General features: G+C 39.5%; 3 protein-coding genes across 3 annotated transcripts; 2 read left to right on the top strand and 1 right to left on the bottom strand.

Moving 5' to 3' along the window:
* Positions 1-13,721: 13,721 nt before the first annotated feature.
* LOC116162105 (choline transporter-like protein 1) lies at positions 13,722-18,818 on the top strand. The gene is made up of 12 exons (XM_031475634.1): positions 13,722-14,085; positions 15,836-15,984; positions 16,032-16,085; positions 16,134-16,194; positions 16,246-16,309; positions 16,360-16,468; positions 16,977-17,157; positions 17,205-17,437; positions 17,485-17,744; positions 18,190-18,356; positions 18,406-18,498; positions 18,545-18,818. Exons 1-12 carry the CDS (start codon positions 13,912-13,914, stop codon positions 18,719-18,721), a joined length of 1,722 nt encoding a protein of 573 aa, XP_031331494.1. The 5' UTR covers positions 13,722-13,911; the 3' UTR covers positions 18,722-18,818.
* Positions 18,819-20,504: 1,686 nt separating this feature from the next.
* Positions 20,505-22,349, bottom strand: LOC116162107 (facilitated trehalose transporter Tret1-like). The gene is made up of 5 exons (XM_031475636.1): positions 22,093-22,349; positions 21,910-22,045; positions 21,202-21,863; positions 20,969-21,155; positions 20,505-20,924 (listed from the first exon to the last, which is right to left on the bottom strand). Exons 1-5 carry the CDS (start codon positions 22,144-22,146, stop codon positions 20,536-20,538), a joined length of 1,428 nt encoding a protein of 475 aa, XP_031331496.1. The 5' UTR covers positions 22,147-22,349; the 3' UTR covers positions 20,505-20,535.
* A 489-nt stretch (positions 22,350-22,838) lies between these two features.
* Positions 22,839-25,577, top strand: LOC116162104 (insulin-like growth factor-binding protein complex acid labile subunit). Its single transcript, XM_031475632.1, has 2 exons — positions 22,839-22,898; positions 22,949-25,577. The coding sequence occupies exon 2, from the start codon at positions 22,955-22,957 to the stop codon at positions 25,433-25,435; it is 2,481 nt and encodes an 826-aa protein (XP_031331492.1). The 5' UTR covers positions 22,839-22,898; positions 22,949-22,954; the 3' UTR covers positions 25,436-25,577.
* The last annotated feature ends 387 nt before the right edge of the window (positions 25,578-25,964 follow it).

The raw sequence follows: 25,964 nt of genomic DNA, 5'->3' as shown, positions 1-25,964 counted from the left end.
ATGTGCAAATTTTACCTTCGAACAATTTAACTCCGTAGGTATTTGCAATTCTCATTTAAATGATTAAACTGACCGAGCTTTTTTCGAAGATCTCTTAAATTCTTCGCACAATTGCTTACTCTTCAAATTCAACTCCTTTCGACATAGAAATTTTATTGAAATCTCCAAGGAATTTATCGATTGTAGTATTGAACCGCAATCCTTTGGAAACCTCTCCAAAATTACTTGAATAAATTTTTTTTGGAAACCTTCAGGAAGAAAGCCTTCGCTGGAATGTGATTGAAATTCCATTGCATATCCAAGACAAGCTTAGTGAGTTTTGTATAGCGTCTTTTGAAATTTTCGAATTGTTTATCCCCTGTTTAAATCACTTTTGAATCCTGAATTTCTCGCATTTCTGACCACACCGTATATTTGCGGACTCGGCCAGCTTTGCGGAACACCCGGTATCTAGAAGCGTTTTAAGTTGGGCGCTTAGTTACTAAGAAACCGTTCTGAATTACTTATTTGCTCTACAAGAGGAGGTGAGCGTTGTGTGTTTTCATTTTGTTTAATTGTTTGTCTTACCGCCGATAATGCACGTAAGTTTCGTAGTGAATTTTGCAACCGTTCCCGCAGGAATATTTAAATTGCTTTCTCAACCGACGAAAGCTCTCTTGCCAGGGAAGGGTTTTCCTCTCTAAAGGCGAGGATTAGTAATCCTGCCGAACTTGAGGTGGGCATGCCAAGACAACCTGCGGTTAGTGCTTGCTCCAGCGTCAGCAACTCACTCGGGCCAATTTCGAACTGGGAGGACTTTGCGAATATTGAGCCGCTGTTGGGGTCTGATTCTAGCAACGTCGGATAAATAATAGACAACTGTTGTCTACATACATAAGTATGAAAGAGCATTTTATACAAGTAAACCCATAAAGAGCGTCTAAAAAAGCGGCAGAGCACCTCGGGGTGACCCCACGGAGTCATTGAATTTGACCCATTTTCAATTGGCTCGTTACATGTGGTATATATGTTAACTGCAAAGTTTGAACCAAATCGGTCCAAGCGTTTGACAGTTATCGTGTTCACGGACAGACGGACACCATCGACTCCCCTATAAAGCTTGAATTGCTTTGCTCTGCCGCTTAATAAACACCTCATTATCCGGTTCAGTGGTAGAGCGTTAGACTATAAATTCGGAGGTCGGGTGTTCGAACCTGGGTTGAGGTGAATTTTTCATCTGTGGCAGAGATGGGAATTACCTTAGACCAGTTTGGAGCATTCTGCCGGCTACTCCAAATTAGGTTTTCCTGTAGTTTTCCTAATTCGTAAGGTAAATACCGGAGTAGTATGGAACAACTTAAGACCTACTGCAGAGGCACCCCTAAAAAGCAATGTGCGAGCGCTCTGTAATTGGGCGCAAGCCTGTTGAGGGCCCAGAACCAGAGCTGGGCAGTATTCGATTTTGTAAATACTTTTTAGTATTCAAATCCTTTTCAAATACTTTGTAATTAAATACTTTTATGGAAGCAGTATTTGTATTTGTAACTCAAATACTTTCACAAATATTTAGTATTCGAATACTTTGCAAAGTATTTGGATACTTCGTAAAGTATTCGAATACTTCGCATAGTATTTGAATACTTAACCTTCCTTTTTTACCAAAAATTGACTACTCCAAAATTTCTCGGGAAAACAATTTTTCTTATTAATTTTGGTGCTTATAATCCAAAACGATTCGATTAGACTTCTCAATCAAAAGTTATGGACTAGAAACCAATTACGAAAAAAAATTCAAAGGGCTGTAACTTTTGAACTAGTAGCCCAATCTTGGAACTGTTTGAAATTATGGATTCTACAGGCCACATTCTATAAGAAAATTTTTTTCCGGGGCGATCTGAGACAATTTTTTTTTCGGGGCTCAAAAAAAGGCAGTGTATAACCTTCCTTTTTTACCAAAAATCGACTACACCAAAATTTCTCGGAAAAACACTTTTTCTTATTAATTTTGGTGCGTAGAATCCAAAACAATTCGTACTTTTTCGATCAGACTTCTCAATCAAAGTTATAGACTAGAAACCAATTTCGAAAGAAAATTCAAAGGGCTGTAACTTTTGAACTAGTAGCCCAATCTTGGAACTGTTTGGAATTATGGATTTTACAGGCCACATTCTATAAGAAATTTTATTTTTAAATTTTTAATATATTTGAGTGACAAGTATTTGAATACTTTTTACTGTATTCGAATACTTTTTATAGTATTCGAATACCTTTGAAAGTATTCGAATACTTTTGAAAGTATTCGAATACATTCTAAAGTATTTGAATACTTATTTTTTAAAGTATTTGAATACTTTTCAATGTATCTGTATCTAGTATTCGCTTGTGCTGAACGTAAAAGTATTTACTATTTAGTATTCAAATACTTTTTAAAGGTATTCTGCCCAGCTCTGCCCAGAACAAGAGAGGGTTAATAAATAAATAAATAAATAAAAATAAATAAATTATAAGGTGTGACTCAAATGCCCACCATACTACATGGGGGAGCACTAACGTCAACCCTAGGGATAAATCATTACCTGAATATCTATAACAAGTACTAATCTAGAGATTGTCGAAATCAGGCCGGCGAATCCACTCTGACCACATAATGAACTGTCAAGGCAATCCAGGAGCGATTATGTCAGATCATAAAATAATTTCATTTGAAGTTAACTGCAAGGGAGCCGTCCGAAAGGGTTACAGCAACCCCCAGGTAACGGATATTCCCCTTTACAAACGTCTCTTTGGAGGAAAACTTAGAGGGCACCCTTGCGGGAGCGCCTCTCGGCTCCTGTCCACTTACAGGATAAAGTAGATCTCCTTACCAACTCTATTGTGGAGTCATTTGAACAGGCTCTGACGACTGCCAAGACGCCCTAAACCACCCCAGGTGCAGGTGCAAAACGTTTTGAAAATGTGTAGCGAAACTTTCAAAATAACTTCTTGTGCGATTCTGGGATTTGAACAGAAATATCTTTTTTTCAACGTTGGCAATTTCGACCCCTTAATCCCATCACAGAATTATTGGGATGAATTGATTCGGTCACGCCAATTACCTTTGTTACGGAGGTCCCTAAGGTTATTCGGACATTTGCACTTGTGAAAATTAGTTACCATGCTACCATTTGGAGACAAGCAATTTGGGAAACATTTCCCAAATTATCTGAGAGCTTTTTTTGTAGACACTCCCCATGGTAACCAAGGATTCTACAGTCACCTAAAAATTTCCAAAACTTCAAATGCTATTCTTAACAGCCGTGTGAAATTGATAGTTTTTTTTAAGTTTTAAATGACAATGATTTATAAATTTCAGTATCTTCGTACTTCCTGACAATTCCACGGCCAGGAGACTTGCTTGTAAGAGATAATGACATATACGAAAATAAGCGCTAGCATTTCAAGTGAAATGGTCTTGAAATACCCAAAACATGTCCACATTACCTTGAAAGGTATAAATAAACTTTATAAACAATTAACATTAAAATTGGTCGTCCAACTTACTAATTTGAATTAATCGGCACGTCTCTGTAACGGTATATCCTCCTCTCAAGTCACTGAACGCGCAAAATGATCGGGAATTTTCCCCTAACTACACCAAATTTCGTTACACCACGTGGTCAGTTTACTATGCTAAATCTGTGGCATTTGGTCCCAAATGACCACATCGGTTCTGTACAAAACAGTTCAACATAATTAATGAGGCATCAGTTTTGACAGTAAAACGCCTTAATGCCTTGCTTCGATGTTCAATTTCGTGCATGTACGTCTGTCCGGATGTCCGGCACAAACTACCTTAACCCATCTCGTACGTTTATGCCTACCACACTTGCTACTTTGTATTGTTACAGAAACATTTTAAATAAAATGTTACATAAGGAAAAATGAAATAATTTTTTTATGGATAATCACTAGGTATTCAAATCATAATGTACAATATCACCTTCATGAATAAAATTGTAGTGACCCCATACGTTTTTCCCCCGACCAACTCAATAAAAAAGCGCCATTGTATTACATTCGTGAAAAAAAAACTTCCCAGAATGCATGAAGAAGCCATAGCAACGTTTTGTCGCGTTACAGCGATCTTACCCTTGATGGTTTTGCATACGTCAAATTTTTATTTCCTTGTTTACGACAAATTTCATGTTTGTATTTTGACAAATATTTTTAATTGAATGTTAAGCCTATTTATAACAAACTCAGTAATAAGCTGGAAGGTTTTTCGGTTTTGCTCATCTACTGATTGATTGAAGTCCTAATGCAACAGAAATAAAAAAGTTATACCCATTTTGGGGTTACGTTGTTAACAGTCCATCTTCTTATTCATCTACATATTCTTCATGACAGTTGTAGGGCAGGGAACACTCAATCGCCCCTTCCTTATCCCCAGACCTCCTCATTCTATATTCCTTACCAAAACGTACCATATACCACAATTCGTTAGGAGGGAAAAATTCGATGGTCCTCCATAGAAGATAATCAGGAAAGTTCCACCTTCGTATTTTTGTCTCCATTTTCTTCATCGAGCTCTTGTATATCTTTCTCGGCCTCATTTTAAGGTTGATTTGTAGTGTAGCGAACATTCCAGAAATTCCTATAGACATCGTGGCCCCATGTGAGATTAGTCATCGGTGATAAAGAACGAAGACAGATGTGACGTCATTTGTCCGGGAAATATCACGTATTTTGTTCTAGAATGTTCGCGACCACTCGGAAACGCTCGACTTTAGCAAATCAGATTGCGACAGTTCCAACTTCGATTTGCTTGTGTTACATTATAAACCATAAGTGATAAATAATGATTACTGTTATAAATTAATCCATTTTAAGACTGCTATAAATTTATTGATAATTAGTTAGAAATAAACAACTGCTCCAGTTATCGGTCAAGCTAAAATCGTAACTGGTCAACAAGAAATAAGAAGTAGGTATGGTTCAAGATGAGATATAGAGTGTCCAAGATAACATTTATACGGTAAAAAGTGAAATGAAAGCTGAAATCGATAAACTAATAAAACAATTTATGCTAATGAGTGAAAAACGCGAAAAAAGTGATGTATCGTCTGTGATAGCACAAGATCTACTTGCTGTTCCACAATGGTCCCACAAAGAAGCTCTCGAACCGTGTGAAAGTATTGGTATAACAAAGGTTCGAAGTAAACCACCCACATTCGATGGAAAATCACCGTGGTCCACCTACTCGAGACAGAGATCAAAAATAAAGGCACAATAAATAATAAAATAAGGAAGAGAAGGCAACTTTCCTGATAGTTGCGATACGTGGAAATGCGTTGGATGTGTTGCGTACGATTCCAGAACACCAGCAGAAGGATTTAACTTCAGAGAAAGGACTTTTGGGCCGAAGCGATATGCTACTCAGAAAATATATACGGGAGATGCCCAACCTATTCAGCAACATCCCAGGAAGACTACCATAGCTTAAACGCGACAAAGCTGAGAAATCATCGGCGACAAGGAATAAATGAACTATCCAGTAGTCCTTGGACTTCACCTGTGGTGGTAGTGAAGAAGAAATATGGGTCGTGCTATAGAACAAGAGTTGCCTGAACTGTATCTTCACTGCAACCGTCGTCCGTGTTGCCAGACGCAACAGTTTTAAGAGGGGGGCAGTGTAGCGAATATTCCAGAAATCCCGATAGACGCCGAGAACATTCTGGAAAGAATGTTGTTTGCTATATAAGGAAATCGAATTGTGTTTCGAGTTCAGTTCCAACATCGATGTTATGTTATAAATTGTGAGCGATAAATATTATAATTTACCTACTATTATTATACTAAGACTGTTGTAAATTTATTGATAATTAATTTTGTAAATAAATAAACGACGTAATTAAATTTACGTTACAGTACGAAGGTTTGGAACGTACAAACTGAGTTAGATTTGCTTTCTTTACAAACAATTATTAATTGTTGTGGCATTTTTAAACAAGCAGAAGTGTTTTTTGAACATCTAATTACCATTTGTAATTAGAAGGCGCTCGCGAGACTTACACCATGCATCGAAAGTATTACAATGGGTTTAGAAAAAAATAAAAATTCCTACGATATAAGTAGCTAACAAGAAACGCAATAAAATTGATCATACATTGCGTAATGTTTTTGGGAAAAATGAACTGAAACCCTCCACCTATTTGGAGCATTTTCGTCTTCTTTCTCCACCTTCTCTTTGTTGCAAAGATCAATTATCATCATATCTTCTTTGAAGTAACGGTACAAAAATATGCAAATTTGTGTGACAACTGCAATCGTATGTAAATGATTATTGTTTTGATCGTCATGGTCAGCTGATCGTAAAAATACAAAATTAAAAAAAAATAATTTATTGCACGTCGCACCGTGTGGGTAAAACTGTCAATCACGTGAGCAAACGTAGTCCGTACTTAATCACCAAGTGCCCACGTACCGTTATTTGTTTTTAACAGATAAACTATTAATACCTTCCCAAAGCAAAGCGAGCTAAGAAAAACATTCAAAAAATGGGACTTCACCGAGGAAATCGTTTTGCAAACTTCATGCTCGCGCGACGTTAACCCTTTCACGCCTAACGACGCATATACCCGTCTTTCTTAAAAACGGCCCACAGCCTAATGACGCAAATATACGTAGGTAATGGGATAAAACATGTTTTATGGACTATTGACGACTATATGCGGCGCATTTACATATACACCATTTTCACTGGCCGGCTGCCGCAATAAGACGTCGTATAGATGCGTTTTGTCCCACCTGATGCCGTATATTTGCGACACTTGTAAAAAGTTCTTGGCAACCTATTGACGCATATACACGTCTTGCTGTTTACAAATGTTGTGCATTCCGTAGTGATCACTGTTCTTGGTTTAAGTGCTTGTTTTTCGTTAGGACAGGTAAGTTTGTATATCTAAAAATTTTAATTTTGTGTGTTGCGTGCAATCCATATAAATACTGCTAGATATTATCTACAAATAACCTACGATAATTCATAACCTAAAAAAACCTACAGACTTTGCTATGATCAATCCAGCGGAATTTTATGGATCTTCATCCAAGAAAGAAGATTCCCAACCTCCTAATGAAAGAGCAGGACCTTCTGGATTAGAAAATAAGAAACGGTCCTCTTCACGATTTACAGAAACGTCGCGGAAATCACAAAAAAAATTCCAATTCAAGATCAGAAGATGATCTTAGCAGTGGTGACGAGAGTGCTGTGGATCCTTATGAAGATAGTGGTAGCGACTATCTCCCCGATACTGACGACTCATTGAGTGATGTTGAGAATCTAGATGAATTTGAAGATAATGACAACGAACCAAATAAAAATACTACAAATGACGATGACCAAATGGATACGAATGAAGACGGTGAGTGTGACTACAGCGACATACACATTCTTTGGGGCGATGATGAGTTCATTCCCAAGAAACATCCATTTGACAACACTTCCAGTGGCTTAAAAAATGAGTTTCTAACCGAAAACAGTGAAGAAGTTGATTTTTTTCTCAATCTTCTGCCTGAAGATATTGTTTCGCACATAGTGCAGGAGACAAATAGATATGCATCTCAAAACCATACACAGAACTGGAAGGATATTGACTTGAATGACATGTATGTTTTTTAGCGCTAACTATGCTTATGGCTCGAAATAAGAAACTTGCTATAAAGGAATACTGGTCCTTGAATCCCCTCTTTAGTTCTCCAATTTTTAGAAAAACAATGTCACGAGATCGATACCTAGGTATTCTGTCCAGTTTACACTTTGCAAACCATGAGGATCAATCTACAACTCGCTTGTATAAAGTAGAGAATGTACTAAATCTTATGAAAGAAAGAGTTCGGTCGCAATTCTATCCATTTGAATGGTTAGCTGTAGATGAAAGTATGGTTTTGTTTAAGGGTAGATTATCATTTAAACAGTACATCAAAACAAAACGACACCGATTTGGCGTGAAACTGTACGTTTTATGCGACTGTGAAACAGGGATTGTCTTAGATTTCATTGTGTATATCGGCAAGGACACCAATGCGTATGTAGAAGAACTAAAGGGTATGCGTTCCTCAGGATCAATCGTAGGCACTCTACTAAAATCTTACCTTGACTATGGCCATAGTTTGTACACCGATAACTATAATACAGCAGCCAATACTGTCAAAATATTTATTTGATCGGAAAACAAAATTTCCTGTGTCTGTGCGGCTCACCAGGAAGCATATGCCAAAGTTATCCAAAAACATCAATCGGGGGTGATGTTTCCATGGAAAAGTAGTGAGAAAAATGTTGGTGATTAGGTGAAAGANAGAAACAGGGGTTCATTTTTATATACAGGGTGTTACACGACCGTTCGAAAAAAAAAAATCGGGTTGTAGAGGGCATCAAAACAAGCACTTTTTCCAAATAAACCGAGGGTCCAACGTGTTTCGTTTGGGAGCCACCCCCCAAAGAGTGTTGAAATCTGCATTTCTTCTTTAATTTTTTTCTCAGCAACCATAAGAGTTACAAAGTCGGGTGGCATGTCTTTGAATAGGTTTTTGGGTATGCTCTTTCCGATTTTGCAATTTTTTTTTCAAAATTCCTACCCCTAAAGGGCGCACCCCTAAACTAGGGTGCAAAAAAAAATTCTGATTTCGACGAAATTTGGTATCTGGGGTTTTTTTTAACATGAAAATCACGAATCTGAAATTAGTTTTTGAAAATTCGAAAAAAAAAGTTCCACTGCAATTCTTGGCGGGACAACGAAAATAGAGATAATTCCACGAAATTGTTGTGTACATACTAAACGAGTTAAGGAACAAAACTGTCGAACAGTTTTTTAAAATAACTTTTCAAACAAAAGTTATACTCATTTGAATGTTGGTCCTTCGGGTCGCGAAGTGTCCCAAGCCTACTAGTAAGCCATAATTTCGCATGTGTTGGTTGACAATGTCGCAAAAACAAAAGATTAACGGTTTGAGTCGATATTTTGTTATTTGGAATTAATTCGGTCATTAAATGATTAAAAAATTCGATGTATCGATTAAAACACCTACCAAGGTATTTAAAGCGCTGATCGATTGTTTATTATCTAAATAAGGTAGGGGAAAAGTTTTATTCAGTTGAAGATAATCTTAAAGGTCACGGTTCATTTTTTCTAGAAAACATTTGGCAGTTCTGAAAAGAACTTTTTTTGTTTTTAGTGATCAGTAACGGACTTCACTTTTTCCAAAAATGAAGCGATATGCTTATGCAACATTTTCAAAAATGCCACCGCCAGCAGCCACGCACAATCTGCATCTCCTTGGAACAGAATTTGACGACTTCAACACCATCATAGGATTGGTTTTAATAACTTCTGAAGCTGCCATCACGCGAGCAACCAGTTCTTCCACCGAATCGATTATTCCATTTTCGCTATACACTAAATTTTTCAGGTGCCCCCACAAAAAAAAATCTAGTGGCGTAAGGTCGGGCGATCTCGGTGGCCACGCTACTGGACCACCTCTTCCGATCCAACGATTGGGGAAAGTAGCGTTCAAGTGATCGATGACGGCACGATTGAAGTGGGGGGGTGCGCCATCATGTTGGTACCATAGTCGTTGACGCAGTTGCAGCGGTAGCTCTTCCAAATAATCAAATAAGGTTTCTTGCAAGAACCTTAAATATTGCTCTCCATTCATTCGTGGAGGCAGCATGTACGGCCCTAAAAGATGCTGTCCTACAATTCCTGCCCACAAGTTAATGGAGAATCTCCGTTGACTTCTTATAGGAAGGACAGCATGTGGGTTCTCGTCTCTCCATTCGTGCCGGTTCTTAACATTAACATAGCCATCTTGATGAAACGTGGCTTCATCCGTAAATAAAATATGTAGATGAATGAAAATCAGGGTTCCCACGACGACGTCTTGCAATGAAATGGCAGAACTCTACTCTAAGACCATAATCCGTTGGATGCAGCTGCTGTACTTTTTGAATGTGGTACGGGTACAGTAGTTGTTCTTTCATCACACGCCATACAGCGACGTGGTTCGTACCAGTTACACGTGATACAGCCCGTGTGCTAGTGGAAGGATTTTCCTCAACTTCTTGTAGGACCTGCTCTTCGAATTCAACATTCCTACCAACTGGCCGTGCCCGTGCGGCATAACTCAGGGATCCTGTTTCTACTAAGCGGCGATGCACCTCAGAAAACACTACTACCAGGAAGCCTTCGGTCAGGAAATCTCTCTCCGTACAATCGTCGAGCCTCCAAACAGTTTCCATCAGCCAACCCATACATGTAATGAATGTTTGCCAATTCGAAATTCGAATAGTTTCTATCCATCTCGAATAGAACGGAAGAAAAAGAACGCAACACAAAAAACGACGTAACTGACGTTTTACAATAAGGACGAACCTAATAAGTAAACATTCCATTGTTTTTAGGTAAATTGATAATTGGAAGAAATAAAAATAACAACTAACTTCACATTAATTTAATGTACCTTTTCGATTTGTCCTTAAAAGGAGCGTGTTCTTTTGGAAGTTATTTTTCAACCTAAGATTATGAAAATTTTTGATCATAGTGAAAAAGTATCATACGGAAAGTGATTTGACTTTTTCCCCTACCTTATTTAGATAATAAATAATCGATCAGGGCTTTAAGATACCTTGGTAGGTGTTTTAATCGATACATCGAATTTTTTAATCATTTAATGACCGAATTAATTCCAAATAACAAAATATCGACTCAAACCGTTAATCTTTTGTTTTTGCGACATAGTCAACCAACACATGCGAAATTATGGCTTACTAGTAGGCTTGGGACACTTCGCGACCCGAAGGACCAACATTCAAATGAGTATAACTTTTGTTTGAAAAGTTTATTTTAAAAAACTGTTCGGCAGTTTTGTTCCTTAACTCGTTTAGTATGTACACAACAAATTTCGTGGAATTATCTCTATTTTCGTTGTCCCGCCAAGAATTGCAGTGGAACTTTTTTTTTCGAATTTTCAAAAACTAATTTCAGATTCGTGATTTTCATGTTAAAAAACCCCCAGATACCAAATTTCGTCGAAATCAGAATTTTTTTTTTGCACCCTAGTTTAGGGGTGCGCCCTTTAGGGGTAGGAATTTTGAAAAAAAAATTGCAAAATCGGAAAGAGCATACCCAAAAACCTATTCAAAGACATGCCACCCGACTTTGTAACTCTTATGGTTGCTGAGAAAAAAATTAAAGAAGAAATGCAGATTTCAACACTCTTTGGGGGGTGGCCCCCAAACGAAACACGTTGGACCCTCGGTTTNTAACTTTTGATTGAGACTTCCGATCGAAAAAGTACGAATTGTTTTGGATTCTACGCACCAAAATTAATAAGAAAAAGTGTTTTCCCGAGAAATTTTGGTGCAGTCGATTTTTGGTAAAAAAGAAGGTTATACACTGCCTTTTCTTGAGCCCCGAAAAAAAAATTGTCTCAGATCGACCCGGAAAAAAATTTTCTTATAGAATGTGGCCTGTAGAATCCATAATTTCAAACAGTTCCATGATTGGGCTACTAGTTCAAAAGTTACAGCCCTTTGAATTTTCTTTCGAAATTGGTTTCTAGTCTATAACTTTTGATTGAGAAATCTGATCGAAAAAGGGCGAATTGTTTTGGATTCTACGCACCAAAATTAATAAGAAAAAGTGTTTTCCCGAGAAATTTTGGTGTAGTCGATTTTTGGTAAAAAAGGAAAGTTATACACTGCCTTTTTTGAGACACGAAAAAAAAATTGTCTCAGATCGACCCGGAAAAAAATTTTCTTATAGAATGTGGCCTGTAGAATCCATAATTTCAAACAGTTCCAAGATTGGGCTACTAGTTCAAAAGTTACAGCCCTTTGAATTTTCTTTCGAAATTGGTTTCTAGTCTATAACTTTTGATTGAGAAGTCTGATCGAAAAAGTACGAATTGATTTGGATTCTACGCACCCAAATTAATAAGAAAAAGTGTTTTCCCGAGAAATTTTGGTGTAGTCGATTTTTGGTAAAAAAGGAAGGTTATACACTGCCTTTTTTTGAGCCCCGAAAAAAAATTGTCTCAGATCGACCCGGAAAAAAAATTTTCTTATAGAATGTGGCCTGTAGAATCCATAATTTCAAACAGTTCCAAGATTGGGCTACTAGTTCAAAAGTTACAGCCCTTTGAATTTTTTTTCGAAATTGGTTTCTAGTCTATAACTTTTGATTGAGAAGTCTGATCGAAAAAGTACGAATTGATTTGGATTCTACGCACCCAAATTAATAAGAAAAAGTGTTTTCCCGAGAAATTTTGGTGTAGTCGATTTTTGGTAAAAAAGGAAGGTTATACACTGCCTTTTTTTGAGCCCCGAAAAAAAAAATTGTCTCAGATCGACCCGGAAAAAAATTTTCTTATAGAATGTGGCCTGTAGAATCCATAATTTCAAACAGTTCCAAGATTGGGCTACTAGTTCAAAAGTTACAGCCGGTCGATCTCAGACAATTTTTTTTCGGCCCTCAAAAAAAGGCAGTGTACCTTCCTTTTTTACCAAAAATCGACTGCTCCAAAATTTCTCAGGAAAACACTTTTTCTCACTAATTTTGGTGCGTAGAATCCAAAACGATTCGTACTTTTTCGATCAGACCTCTTTCATAATTATGAACTGATTTCGACCAAACTTTAAGGGGTGGTCAGTTGGTGTAACTCATGAATATCTCGATCAAGTTCGTGAATTGGAACAAAATGGCGGACTCTTTCATATGTTAATGCGGTTAAAGAAATCTACCTACTGCTGATCGGCCGAGCCGAAAGGGATTTTTATTGCTTCTTATTGGTTCAAAGCTCGCTTCAACGAATCTGTCGAACCACGATCCAAAGTCTACCTTTTACAAAGGCTTTCATTAGCAATCCAATGTGGTAATGCAGCCAGCATAGGAGGGGCATTTTACCACAACAAGAAATGAATCAAATATTTTTCTTCTTTTATTAACGATCCTCGAGATCGTTTATTTTGTATTGCTGTCTGTCCGTCTGTGCACGATAACTTTGTGTAGAAACGTCCGATCCCTTTGAAAATTGATACACATATCCTTCAGGATATAAGAAAGGTCGTTATTCGTCGTTTCGGCTACGTAGGCCAACGGGCCAAAAAGTTACAGTCCAAAAACTGCCCAAACCTCCAAAAAGAGTTCTTTTATAACTCTTTGTTACAAAGAACATATGAATGTCCGATTTTCTGTGTTGGTAAATATTACTTAACAGGCCCTGTTAATAATAAATTGATAAACTATTGATTAAGCAATGCCATGTTGGGTTTAATTGTAAAACTTGCTCTGTAATATTCTATTAGGAAGATATTGGTCTATTGTATTTTGTATTGTATTTATAAATGGCACTGAAATCAACAAAAGGCCGACCGTGTAACATATCATTTTTATACACAATTTAGTGATACAAAGAACAAAATTAGCAGAAAAAAACCAAGGCGCCTGAAGTATGTCCAAGAGTTATGCTTGGAGAGGGGGACAAAAACCCGTAGATAAAATGTTTGTTCGATTATAATTTTTGTGCAATGCAACTATCAACAAAAGCTTAGGGAAAAAAACTTAACAGGAAAACTGGACCGTTATTACAATCACGAATCGATAACGAAATGTTTGTTTATAGTCAGCACCCCCACTTTGTTGAAATACTAAATCCCTCTTGCTTTATTACTAAGCCCCTCCACCGTTTGCTGAAGAAGGATGGCGCAAGCATGCAGACGGGACAACGAACTAAATGTAGCCGATAATGTAATGCATTCATTCCCCATGTGCTTCGCAAGCAAATGTATCTTTTTCTGTGATTATTATTAGTCATCCACTCAGTAATGATCTCGAATTTCCTTTGTGCGTGGATGCTGAAATAACTTTTTGTTAGCGAGTGAAAGTTTGTGCTTGAATAATGGAATCCATAAGGACGATTAATGCCGCCGTCAATTTGATCAGGGGCCATCGACAATATGAACAACACGTGAACGAAGACGAAGAGAATTCGTCCGACAATGTGGTTACAGGAAACAGGGAGAGGACCGACGTTCCTTTTATTATTGTACAGGCCGTTTCTTTGGCCGCTTTGGTAAGTATCGAAGAATTTTTACAACCAAATACATGAAACCGGTTGCCGGTTTGTTATTGTGACCTTGAAATGTACCCGCAATGGCGACAGAGGATTCTTAACTTCCGGTTTTGAATGTGATTAGATTATGGTAAACGGTAGACACCAATTTTTTCCTCTCTATTTTCTGCTTACAGCCCACAATTTACCGGTACACCTATACTTTTGATATTTGACTATTTTTTTCATACTTACAGTTACATGTTTATCATATCCTGGTGCCCAAACTTTCAGAAATGTTACGGAAACGTGTAGCATGGTTTATAAATTATAATAGAGAATTTTGGAAACTAGGAAAAGCGTTGAAAACGATAAAGAAAGTTGTGAAGGTTTCGTAAACGTGTCGGAAATATTTAGAAATTGTAGAAAATAAGTCGGAAATGCATAAGAAATTACAAAAAATATGGAGAAAATAATGAAAATGTAGCAATTATACATACAGGGTGTAGAACCGGTTTACCGGACCATAGAGATTTCAATGCCAATTTTTTTATATAGAAATATTTTCTCCCCTAATTAATTTAGAGCGAAGTTGTAAATAGGTTTCAGATTTATAATTTCCGTAATTTCCCATAACAAAACATAGAATAGACGCAGAATTTTACAATCTACAAAAAATCTATTTACAACAATGCTGTAAAACAATTGAGTGAGAAAATATTTCAATATAAAGCAATTACTATTGAAATCTGGTGCGTAAACCAATTCTACACCCTGTATATAAAATTTTGAAAATCTAACAGCGAATTTTAATTTTGTTAAAATTACGTGACCTTTTGGAGTGAGGTTTCTGCTTTTCGAGCGCCCTGCAATACTAAGGCATCTTGGCAGTCTTCAGAGGACATGGCAGTTCAAAAGACTCCACAATGGAGTTGGTAAGAAGACTTACGCCGGCAGGAGGCGTCCCCCCAGAAAGGGTGCTCTCTAAGTTTTTTTCTAAGGAGATGTTTGTAAAATCTGTTACCTTGGGCGCTAACCCTTTTGGACGGCTCCCTTGCAGTTAATTTCAAATGCAGTTATTCTATGATCGGACATAGTCGCTTCTGGAGTGTTGCCAGAATTTCCCGGGGGATGTACTGATGCTATTATTACTTGAGCTTTACCCTGTATGTCACAGCTTAACTGTATGGTCGTTGGCAGCGCCTCAGTATTCGCCCCCCCCCCTCCCTCCCGGCGATTAGGTTAGCGTGATCTCCCTCCCTCAATGCGGAAAACTATCAGCATTCCTATTACCTATTATTATCATAACTCTCTTGTTCTGGGCCCTCAACAGACTTTCGCCCAATTACAGAGTGACCCGCATAATGCGTTTTAGAGGTGCCCCTGCAGAAGGTCTTTAGTTGTTCTATACTCCTCCGGTATTTACCTTACGAATTAATGGCGCACCATCATCGATTACACCAGAGACATTTTGGCGTGATCGTTTTTCTTTCCGTTCGCCCAAATTTCCATTAGGACTGAATGTCAGCACCATCGATTCTGTTTCCTGTGGTGTCTCAACAGGGCTATAAATGTCACCAGCGTCGAATTTAGTTCCCCCAGTTTGTTACGAGAGTCTCACTGCCCGTCTCAGAGTCATCTTCAAAGACAGACGGAGATGGTTACCTTCCGAGTATAAAAAAATTGTCGCAGGGAGGCAACATCCTTAGGAAGGGGGCGGTGTAACGTAACAACGGAATGAAAATTGTTTAGCATAAATTCTTTCTTATAGGCAGCCTTCATCGGTTACTGCATGGTTACCGGCGATATCGAAAGAATTACAGTTGGTCATGATAATTGCGGGAACGTGTGCGGAAAGGTGAACAGCTTCAACGTGGAGAACGCCGAGATATGTAAGGCTGAAGACATGACAGATAAACCGTAAGTTGATCGATAGTAAGTTGCATGTTTCCATCACTTTGTTATAGGTTGTTTCTCGTATCTTCCCATGCTTGCGTTGAAACCTGCCCCTCTGGATATGAGTAAATAATAACATGTCCTTAGATTTTTCATTAATCAGTTTATTGCAGGCGTTTCGGAAGGCGATGCTTATCGTCAGAACACCGAGTAACTCACGATTCAATATTTGATGTTGGTTTTCTATACATTTCGTTACTTACACCACTAAACTTTGTGTTTTAGAGTATAGGTCGAGATTTTCAGATTTGCACTCCTGATATTGTTGGTTTGACATTTTTGGCACTGAGTAAGTATAAGTAATGTTGGTATGACATCGTATAATAGTAATTATTGTAGCATTCTCGTTCGTTATCTTTCTTATATTGAGATATTTGACTGCTGCATTTGTATGGACTGTATTATTTGGTGTTCTGTTTGCGTGTGCTGCTCTTACTGGATTCTTTTGGTAAGTAAGCAGAATCTCGTATTTTTTTGCTTGCTCTAAAAATTCGAAACTTTTGATGGTATCTAAAATTTTGAAAATTGTCTAGTTAAAAAGTACTCTGTACAAAGGGTATAGGCAATTCTGAAAAAATGCCAGAATTGTATAAAGTTCATTTTACAGAACCTTCGTAGGTTTTCCAGAGTCATTTAGCTTGGATCAAACATTGTAACGATCTTAGAAGGTTTTCGAAACATCCTAAAGAGTCTCATCCATCGTTTCCGAGTTTCGTGCTTTTTCCGAGTTTCGTGCTTTTTCCGAGCACTCTTGGCATTTTCCAGTATAGAAAAAACTAGAAAGCTCTCAAAGTCTGAAAAGCGGGAGAATGAGACTCTGGAAAGCTCTGAAGTTTCGAAAGTACCTATCAGAACATTCAAAGCTCCTCCATAACCCCCTCGTTTACTTATTTGGATCGGTTAAATTTAATCTAGGGGGGGGGGGGATCCAGCAACTAAAGATAATATAATTGTAGGTACCTAACGGAAACGACCGAAGGATTGACTCCGTTGGCGATAATAAGCAGTATATTCACCATAATATTAATCCTGGTGGTGTTAGTGCTACGACGCCGGATCGAGTTGGTCATTCAGCTTTTAAAGGAGGCAGGAAAGTCGATAACCGCCGTTCCGATGCTTCTACTGCAACCACTCTTGGTAATATGATCACTTCGAAGGAAGTGTACAAACGTAAGTTATTGCAGACGTGTGTCGCGTTGGGAGTGGCGGCCATCGCTTGGGTGTACTTCACGCTTTGGATCGAAAGCACAGGTAGCGTTCGAGAAATCTATTCTGGTCAAATTGTTTTTTACAAAAACGGACTATACCATTTCATTCGATGGTACAACTTGTTCATAATGCTCTGGATGATTCAGTTTATATACGGATGCCAGAATATGATCATAGCTGGTACTGTCTCAAGATGGTACTTTACTCGGTAAGACTGATACTAACTCTGCTGAGGATGATTGATTCTTGTTTCAGAAACAAAGCGGCTCTTGGTAACCCTATGCTGACTAGTGTGTCTACTATGTTGCGCTATCACTTGGGAACCATATCGTTCGGGTCACTTTTGGTCGCACTCGTTCAAATTTTACGAGTTGCCCTACGTTCTTGTCGCAGATTTCAGAGGTACCTGCTGTTTTTGTGCTGCTTGTGTTGCGTTACATCACGCATCGACGAGTGCATGAACTATATAGAAAGCTTTTTGAAGTATTTGACGAGGAACGCCTACATTGTGACATGTAAGCTATTTGTTGTTGCAAAAAAAAGAGGACAGTCTGACGCAAACACCAAAAACCACAAAAAACGCGAGAACCTGAAGTACCTTTGACTTCTCGTATATCTTTGGATGGCAGATTTGCAAGCATCTCACAACCCTATTCATATCTAACCAGACCACTTCCTAAATCCGTTCTCATCCGTTCCACACTTGAACAATTTAGCCCCCAAAGGACCGTTTTTCTTTCGGCTTTTGCTTTCAGACCTCAATTTGCAATACGATTCCGCCACGAGGCCATTCGAGACCACGGCCAATTTATTCTTTAACATCTATCGTTTGCCAGCTACGGTTGTTCAAGCATTACGTCGTCACGCCTCCTCCTGGAGGCTTTTTTGTGGTTTTTCTCGTTTGTTTCAGCTCCGCAACGGCAACAACGTGCGTCGAGAAATAAATGGACATTTTTTCAGCGATACATGGAACTGAGTTCATTAAATCGGGAACCAAAGCGTTCAAGCTAATTCTGGAGAACGTCCTGCAAATCGCCGTAATTAACTCCGTGGGAGATTTTGTTTTGGTACTCTCAAAAGTGTTGATAGTTGTCGCTACCCTACTAGTAGGTGTTGCTTTGACGCAGGTACTCCTACTTTCGTTGACGCAATGAAACTTAATTCATTCTTTTCTAGAACAATGTGCACATAAACAATCGGTGGGCCATTCTGTTATTGGTAGGTGCCGTTGCTTACTTAATAGCGCACTGTTTCATTACGATTTATGAGGTAAGCGTCAAAGGCCGTACGTAAGACACTATGTGGTTTGCTTTAGATGGCGGTCGACACAATCTTCATCTGTTTCTGCGAAGATTGCGAAATGAACGACGGCATGACGCGCCCTTACTACATGTCGCACTCTCTGATGGAGTTCGTCGAAAAGTCTAGGACTGTGCTGAACATAAAATCGCAGGAAAATGTGATCGACAATCCTGCAGTTGTAGCTATATAGTTTTACTTTTTTATATGCGTTAAAAATGTTGCAAATGTTGATGCAGCACGAATTAGTGTTTGTTTGTACTTTCAATCAAATTGTGATACGCATTGAATTTCTTTTCTTATTAAATGTTTTTTTGCAACTGGCCCCAGGTATAGATACTCGCACCCTCGTTCGGGAATTGCGGGCTACAGTCTCGAGTGGTGCCCTAGTTCTACTCAGCTAAAAAAGATTTAGTTTCCGAACTGTAACCCAATTACTAGACGCTCCATCAGCTGTTATCAACCAAATAATGGAAGGCCGCACGTTTGTGGATGCTGAACTGCGAGAACCAGTGGGCAATTGAATGGTCCGACAGGCCAATTCCTCTAAAACATCGGTTAGATGTGCGTCTGAAGGTTAAGATGTCTCCAAGGTGCCCTGCCCGAGATCTCTTTTATTCCTTGCCATCAACTTCTATTTTCTCGCATCTTTGACTTTTAGAACATCTGCTTCGTATTCCTCACATGATATGTATTGTCGGTATTAATAAATTAAATTGTTGTTGTTTGTTATATCGTTGATCTCTTCGGCCTCTTGGTCTTTGCCTTTTTGCATCTTCAGCGTTTACTGGTACCTCCCTTTTTTGGTTTCTTGGACTTTTCCGCCTATCAAACAGCGTAGAAGCAACACAAATCTTTCGAACAAGTGTAAACCCGCAATTTTGTTTTGCTCATCAAACCCTTTTCCTGCATCTTCAATTTTTTCACATTTCTAGGTCCAGTGACGTTTTTGAAGCACTTGGTCGCAAATTGTTCGAAAACGTCACATTAGAAATTAACTAGATTTTCACCATCACGGGTACACGCTAAAGTACGTCATTTGTAATTTAGAAAAAATCCATGTTTGAGGGGTGAAGCGGGGGGTGTCGAAAAAAGACAAAATGCGTTTCGGGAAGGCGAATAGGACGAAGGACCTCGCAGTGCTTTCAACGAGCCGTTTTCCGACGTCTCCCCCCGCCGCGTAGAGGTAAAATAGGTGGCCGTAGCGGGCAAACGGGAGGGGGGGGGGCATATCGAGTTCCGGTTTAGTGCGTCGTTCTCGCAGTGCCACTGCGCTTCAGGGTCGCACCCTCATAGATGGCATTTTTCTATTATTTTGGTGTTTATTCGGAGGCTCTACTGGACGTACCCTCCAGCCAAGGCGCTGAAGACCTGTTGAAACTCGAAATTATTTATACCTATTGTCAGGTCTAGCGGGATCAAGCTAGGGTTCTTCAGTTACAGTAACATTTTCAGATCCTTGTCACTTATCTTCGTTAACATTTTTACTTCATCCGGCACCTTCTGCTTCCTCAATTTCTTCGGTTCTTTAACCTCCCTGGTTCCCTCTTCTTCTTTAACTTATAATCTTAGAAGTAGTATCATCCGAAGGCCCTTTATGTTAGAAATACGAACCAGAATACGTTTCCTGTTTTCTATAATATTTCCTATAGCTTCTTGACTTCTTCAGCTTTTTCGCCATCTTCTCTTGTCAAGCTTTCCCTCTTATCTTTCGGTTGCGTCGAGATTTGGAGCATTTATCGTCTTTTAACATGTCCCACTTCCTAGGTTTCTTTGGCTTCTTCGATGTGATCGACTTTATTTAACTTTACGGCAATTTCCCTGCTTTCCTAAACTCACTCGGCCTCTTCGCTCAGTCTTTGGAAATCTTCAAGTTCCTTTATCTCCTTGATTTCGTCGGTTGTGCAACTTCTTTGATTTCTTAGGAAATTTGCAGGCGCTGATTTCCAGTTGGGGAGTGGATAGGAAGGCAGGTATAAGTCTAACTAAATTTAATAAGCGCAAATACTAGATTACAATTATGTCAATCTCAATGTTAAACTTCTTTACGGATTTTCTTCGACTATCGGGAGAAAAGTGTGCCTCAATTTCCGACAATCTCTTCATGTGAGTTTCAGGTAAAAAAGGCAATATTAGACACGCCAACGCCGACACTCCCGCGAAGAAGAACTGTACGTTTGCTATTCCGTGTAGGCCACTCAGTAACGATGGATACGCAAAAATAGATAGAAAAGTGTACACGTTGTTAAGCCCCCAGGTGATATTCGTGATAAGTCCTCGTACATCACCGGGGAACAGTTCGCCCAATAGAGTAGCAGAAATTGTTGCTATTGTTACCATAAATATAGTGTAAATGTTAAGCATGAACAGTGGCACCCAGGTTTGATGCGTGGTACCTAAACTCTGAATTAACTATCGAGACTTCTGTGAAAAAACTCACCTTCATCAATCCATGCAGTGTACAGCCCTGACATGATCATACTCAAAAAGACGCCAAGAAGTGCAATAAACATAATCGGTCGTCTCCCAAACTGGCCCATGATCACTACCAGCCCTAACCCAGTAAAAATGCGTAGAAGAGCCATACAAGAGAATACAATGTATGGATCGAATTGTGTTCCAAGTTCCTAAAACAATCGCAATGGATGACGTCAAAGTTTAAAGCTTAAGTACCTCAAAGAAAATTATTGAATTCCTCGCAAGTATGCTCATTCCTGCAAATTGCTGGGCGAACCCCAGAAGTGTCAAAATTAGAAACGGCCTATACACTGTTGGAAGTATTAAATTGCGCATAATAATCTTCTTGTGTACTCTTCCTCTTGCTTCCGATTTCAAAGTTTCCAACTCTTTCTCCACAATGTCGGTGTCATTCCGATTAAACCAGCGCAAGGACTTCCTGGCTTCTGGCTCTCGATTTTTCGAAACAAGCCACGAAGGACTTTGTGGCAAGGAGAACACCAACAGCGTGGCTATAGTGCCCGACCCGCACGTTATCCACGCAGACGCTCGCCACGAAGTCAAGTACCCCATGATGTACGTCACCAGCGACCCCAGCTCGTGGAAAACCATCGACAACGCAAGCAAAGGCGCTCGCAGTGTTGGCGTGGAGACCTCCGCAACGTACACCAGTGACGCGCAGGAGACGCAAGCTACGGCGATTCCCGTGACGGTCCGACCCAAAATCAGCACGGACCCACTTCTTCCCAAAGCGATCGTAACCCATCCGATCGCGTGGAAAATCAGGCTAGATTTTAACATGGGCAGCCTACCAAACTTATCCGTCAAGATTCCACCGAGCACTGACTGGCACAGCGCGACCAGGCAAACGCAATTAACTAAAAATTGAGCTGCAGTGAGCTAACCAGATTTTGCCATTATTACTTATCCACATTTCTTCGTTCTTTGTAATTTCCAACGCATCGGCGCCATTTCGCAGTTGAGGGATTAGCACGGAGGAGTAAGTGTGCACCACACCTATCCAAAAATGGACCGAACTTGCTACTGCGCCGGCATAGATCTAAAAATCTGCTAGTGATGCTCACTACCTAGGTGATTTAGGCTTACCTGTGGAAGTAGCGCGTTTACTATGTTGAGTTTTGCCAAAAGCCTGTTGAACATTTTGTGTGGTTGGCCGCCGGGGAACAGGTAGCTACCTACGTGTTCAGACAAACACTGATAAGCGTTGTTTACGTTCTGCTTTCACAAAAGTTCCACTACCTACGTAATGTTTTTAACGTGGACGTCGGCGCCGAGCGGAGTCACACTATCAACGAGTCTACAGTCAAGGATTGATGGGTCCAGACGCGAAATTGGTTAAATGGTCGACATAATCTTCATCTGTTTCTGCGAAATGAACGACGGCATGGCGGGTCCTTATTCATCAAGGACTGTGCCGAACATAAAATCACAGGAAAATGTAATCGACAATCCTGCAGGTGTAGCTATTTAGTTTTACATCTTTTATATCCGTTAAAAATGTTGCAAATGTTGATGCAGCACCAATTAGTTACGTAAGTTTGTTTGTACTTTTTTAAGTAGCAAATTGTGATACACATTGGATTTCTTTTCTTATTAAATTATTTCGCAAGGGTTCTCAAAGAGTTCTTAGCTTAACTGACCCCAGGTATAGATACTCGCACCCTCGTTCGGGGATGGCGGACTACAGTCTCAAGTGGTGCCCTAAGAGTTTTACCTTTGTGGGCGTCTCTGTGATGGCTAGTAATCCGTCTTGCAACAGAGTGCCCCTTGAACTTCCCTGATGAGTGTTATCGCCTCTGGTCACCATATGCAGATAACATGCAGTATGATAACTTTTTGGATTCGTTGTTGTGACCCAACCGTATTCAGTTGCTGAGCGTATATGATACGGGGTGAGTACCGAGCACTTGCCACGACTCAGATTTCTGTATCATTCTTTTAGGTTGCCATGGGGCCATTACTATTGTTGTTTTTAATTGGACTGGCCACGGTGCAGTCGCAGGATTGTAATTGCCAGTCGGATACGATGGTTTGCCAAAGAATAGGTTCTTTGAAACAATTAAGAAGTGGAATAGAAGAGTGCCTCAAACTGGAGGACGCTATTATAGACTTTACCGGTTTGCAGTTGGAAAATAGTGAAATCGATTTGGAGGCGACATGGTTTGAAGGTTACGAAAATATCAAGGAGTTCGTTATCGCTTACAGCAACATAACTATAGCGGCGGGGACATTTAAAAACTTGACAAATTTGGACAATCTACTAATCCGTTTTAACAACGTGGGCTCGATTCATTCCCAGGCATTTGCAGAACTCTACAATTTAAAGCAATTCCAGATTCTTTCAACTAAAATGGAACGTATTCCGAAAGGGGCGTTCGACGATATGCATTCGATAACCTATTTCGAGTTGCAGGATGTTAACCCGGTCGAAATCGAGTCGGGTGTTTTCGATCATTCCCCTAATATCAAGACATTGTACTTGACGGGAAACAACATGACGAAATTACCCACTGGGTTGCTATCCAAGCTCATACTACTTGAACAAGGTTGGTTTAATGAAATGAATCTCGATCTGCTCGATGGGGAAACCTTCAAGGGCCTGGTTAATCTTCAAAAGCTTTCATTGGAAAAGAATCAGTTGCAAGATTTGCCAGCGCACATCTTCCACGACCTTGACGCGCTTTATGAACTGCATTTAGGACATAATCATCTGAAAATCCTGCACGAAGATCTTCTATCCACTTTGAAAAACTTGAAATCGCTCGATCTCTCCCACAACGAGATCAACGCACTACCCAAAGATCTATTTAAACACCTTCCTCAAGTGACCTCTATTAATCTCGCCGTGAATAAGATCGCTAGCTTAGACGTCGACGTATTTAGAGCCATGCCCAAACTGGTATCACTGAAGTTGCAGAATAACCTCCTTTCTTCGCTACCATCAGGTTTATTTTCAGGGAATCCAAACGTTGAAGACGTCAATATGAAGAACAACGAACTGGAGAAAATCGTCTCCGGCAATTTTCAAGGAATGAGTCAACTGAAAACGCTCCAATTGTCCAAGAACAAAATTTCACTGATCGAACCGCACTCCTTCGATGGACTGGGAAGTCTGGAGGAGCTCGCCTTGAACGACAACCAAGTGAAGGAAATCTCAACGACTCAGTTTAACGATCTGAAAAGTTTGACCAATCTAGATCTATCCAAGAACAAACTTCGAACCCTTCCACCTGGAGTGTTTGACGGGCTTAGTTCGATCGAACAAATTCTCCTCACCGACAATAGCATTACCAAGTTGGAGAAGGGAGTTTTTGATAAACTAGCTCACTTGGGCGGCCTAGACTTGATTAACAACGAGATTGAAATCATCGAAGCGGGTACGTTTGAGAAACAGCGCAAGCTGAGGTCCTTGAATTTGGCCGGTAATAAACTTAGGAACGTAAATGGGGAAAGTCTCAAGGGATTATCGGCGATTTCCAATTTCAATCTGGAAACCAACCCGATCGGCCACATTTCGTGCGATAGCTTCAAGGTGCTGCCCGCCCTTCGACGTCTGACCCTTGAAGACATTCCCATCGAGGATTTACCGCTAGGCTGCTTTTCTGCTCTGAAAAACCTGAACTATCTGCATATTAAGAAGACCAAGTTGAAATTTGTGAAAAAAGGAGTTCTTGCTGGGCTGGAGTATGTCACAGATATGCACTTGACGGACAGCGAAATCGAAGAGCTGGAACAGGGAACTTTCGATGAGCTTGTAGACTTACGAGGTCTAACCCTTTCCAATAACCACCTATCGAAGATCAACAAGGATACCTTCAAGGGGTTGTCTAAATTGGACATGCTGTCGTTAAGCGATAACAAAATCTCAACGATAAATTCGGCAATATTCGAGCCTTTGAGCAACTTGCGATTGTTGTACTTAAATGGCAATCAGCTGGGCGATATTCCGGCAGATGCCTTCAGCGGTTTACCTAACCTGATTTACTTGGACTTATCCAAGAACGTTATCGAAAAGTTACCGGCGGAGGTTTTTCAATCGCAGAAATCGCTAAACAAGTTAAATTTGGGCCATAACGAACTGCGTGTTTTAGACAAAGGATCAATTCCGATCACATCAGACTTGCACTATCTGCTTTTGAACAACAACAAAATTTTGGAGATCAAACCAGGGACCTTCGATGACATGAAGACGCTTCGGGAACTCAACCTGTCAAACAACTTATTAACGCACATTTCACCGGGGACTTTAGAGGGGCTGTCTTCCATGTACTCACTGTACCTCGAAAACAATACGATCGTCGATTTGACCGAGACAGTTTTTGATAATTTACCAGCTTTGGCACATTTGCAATTGAAAGGGAACAAACTGGATGCCAAATTCTTAGAGATCATAGAGAAGAAATTTCCTGGGTCTGATTTAGGCGATTAATGATCCTGATTCAACTGCATGTCTTCGTTCAATAAAGAGTTATGTAATTGATTATTTTGGAATATTTTAAACTTCTTCAATGTTGATTGATCTGTTCGTCTGCTCGAACGGATATTATGATATTAAATCGTTTCCAAAATTATTGCATGGAACCCAGAAATGCACATCCCATTCTCCTAATAGCTAAAAACAGAAGATTTCAACAGCAAAATTGTTAATCGAGAAAGTTATCCCATTAAGCAGAATAAACAAGATAAATTGAACAAATATCGGTATCCATTTTCACCTTGACGTTCTTTGCATAATGACATCAATAAACATTTACACATTAAGAAGCATGGCTGTGAATTTAATTAACCTCTGGTCACTTAGAACGTTTAAGAAATGCATTTATTTTTACTGTTTCCAATTTGAACCGTGGTCTGACACACTTTGCTTATTAGCGTTTTCGCTAAATATGTCGTCAACCAACAATTATCATTTGGGATTACGGAGACAGAATGCAGAACCACTCCTTTCGCTCTAAAAT

This window comes from Photinus pyralis, unplaced genomic scaffold (genome assembly GCF_008802855.1).
Source record: "Photinus pyralis isolate 1611_PpyrPB1 unplaced genomic scaffold, Ppyr1.3 Ppyr1.4_LG10, whole genome shotgun sequence".
Lineage (NCBI taxonomy): Eukaryota > Metazoa > Arthropoda > Insecta > Coleoptera > Lampyridae > Photinus > Photinus pyralis.
The sequence above is the reverse complement of the archived record's forward strand: the minus strand, read 5'-3'. Positions and strand labels throughout refer to the sequence as shown.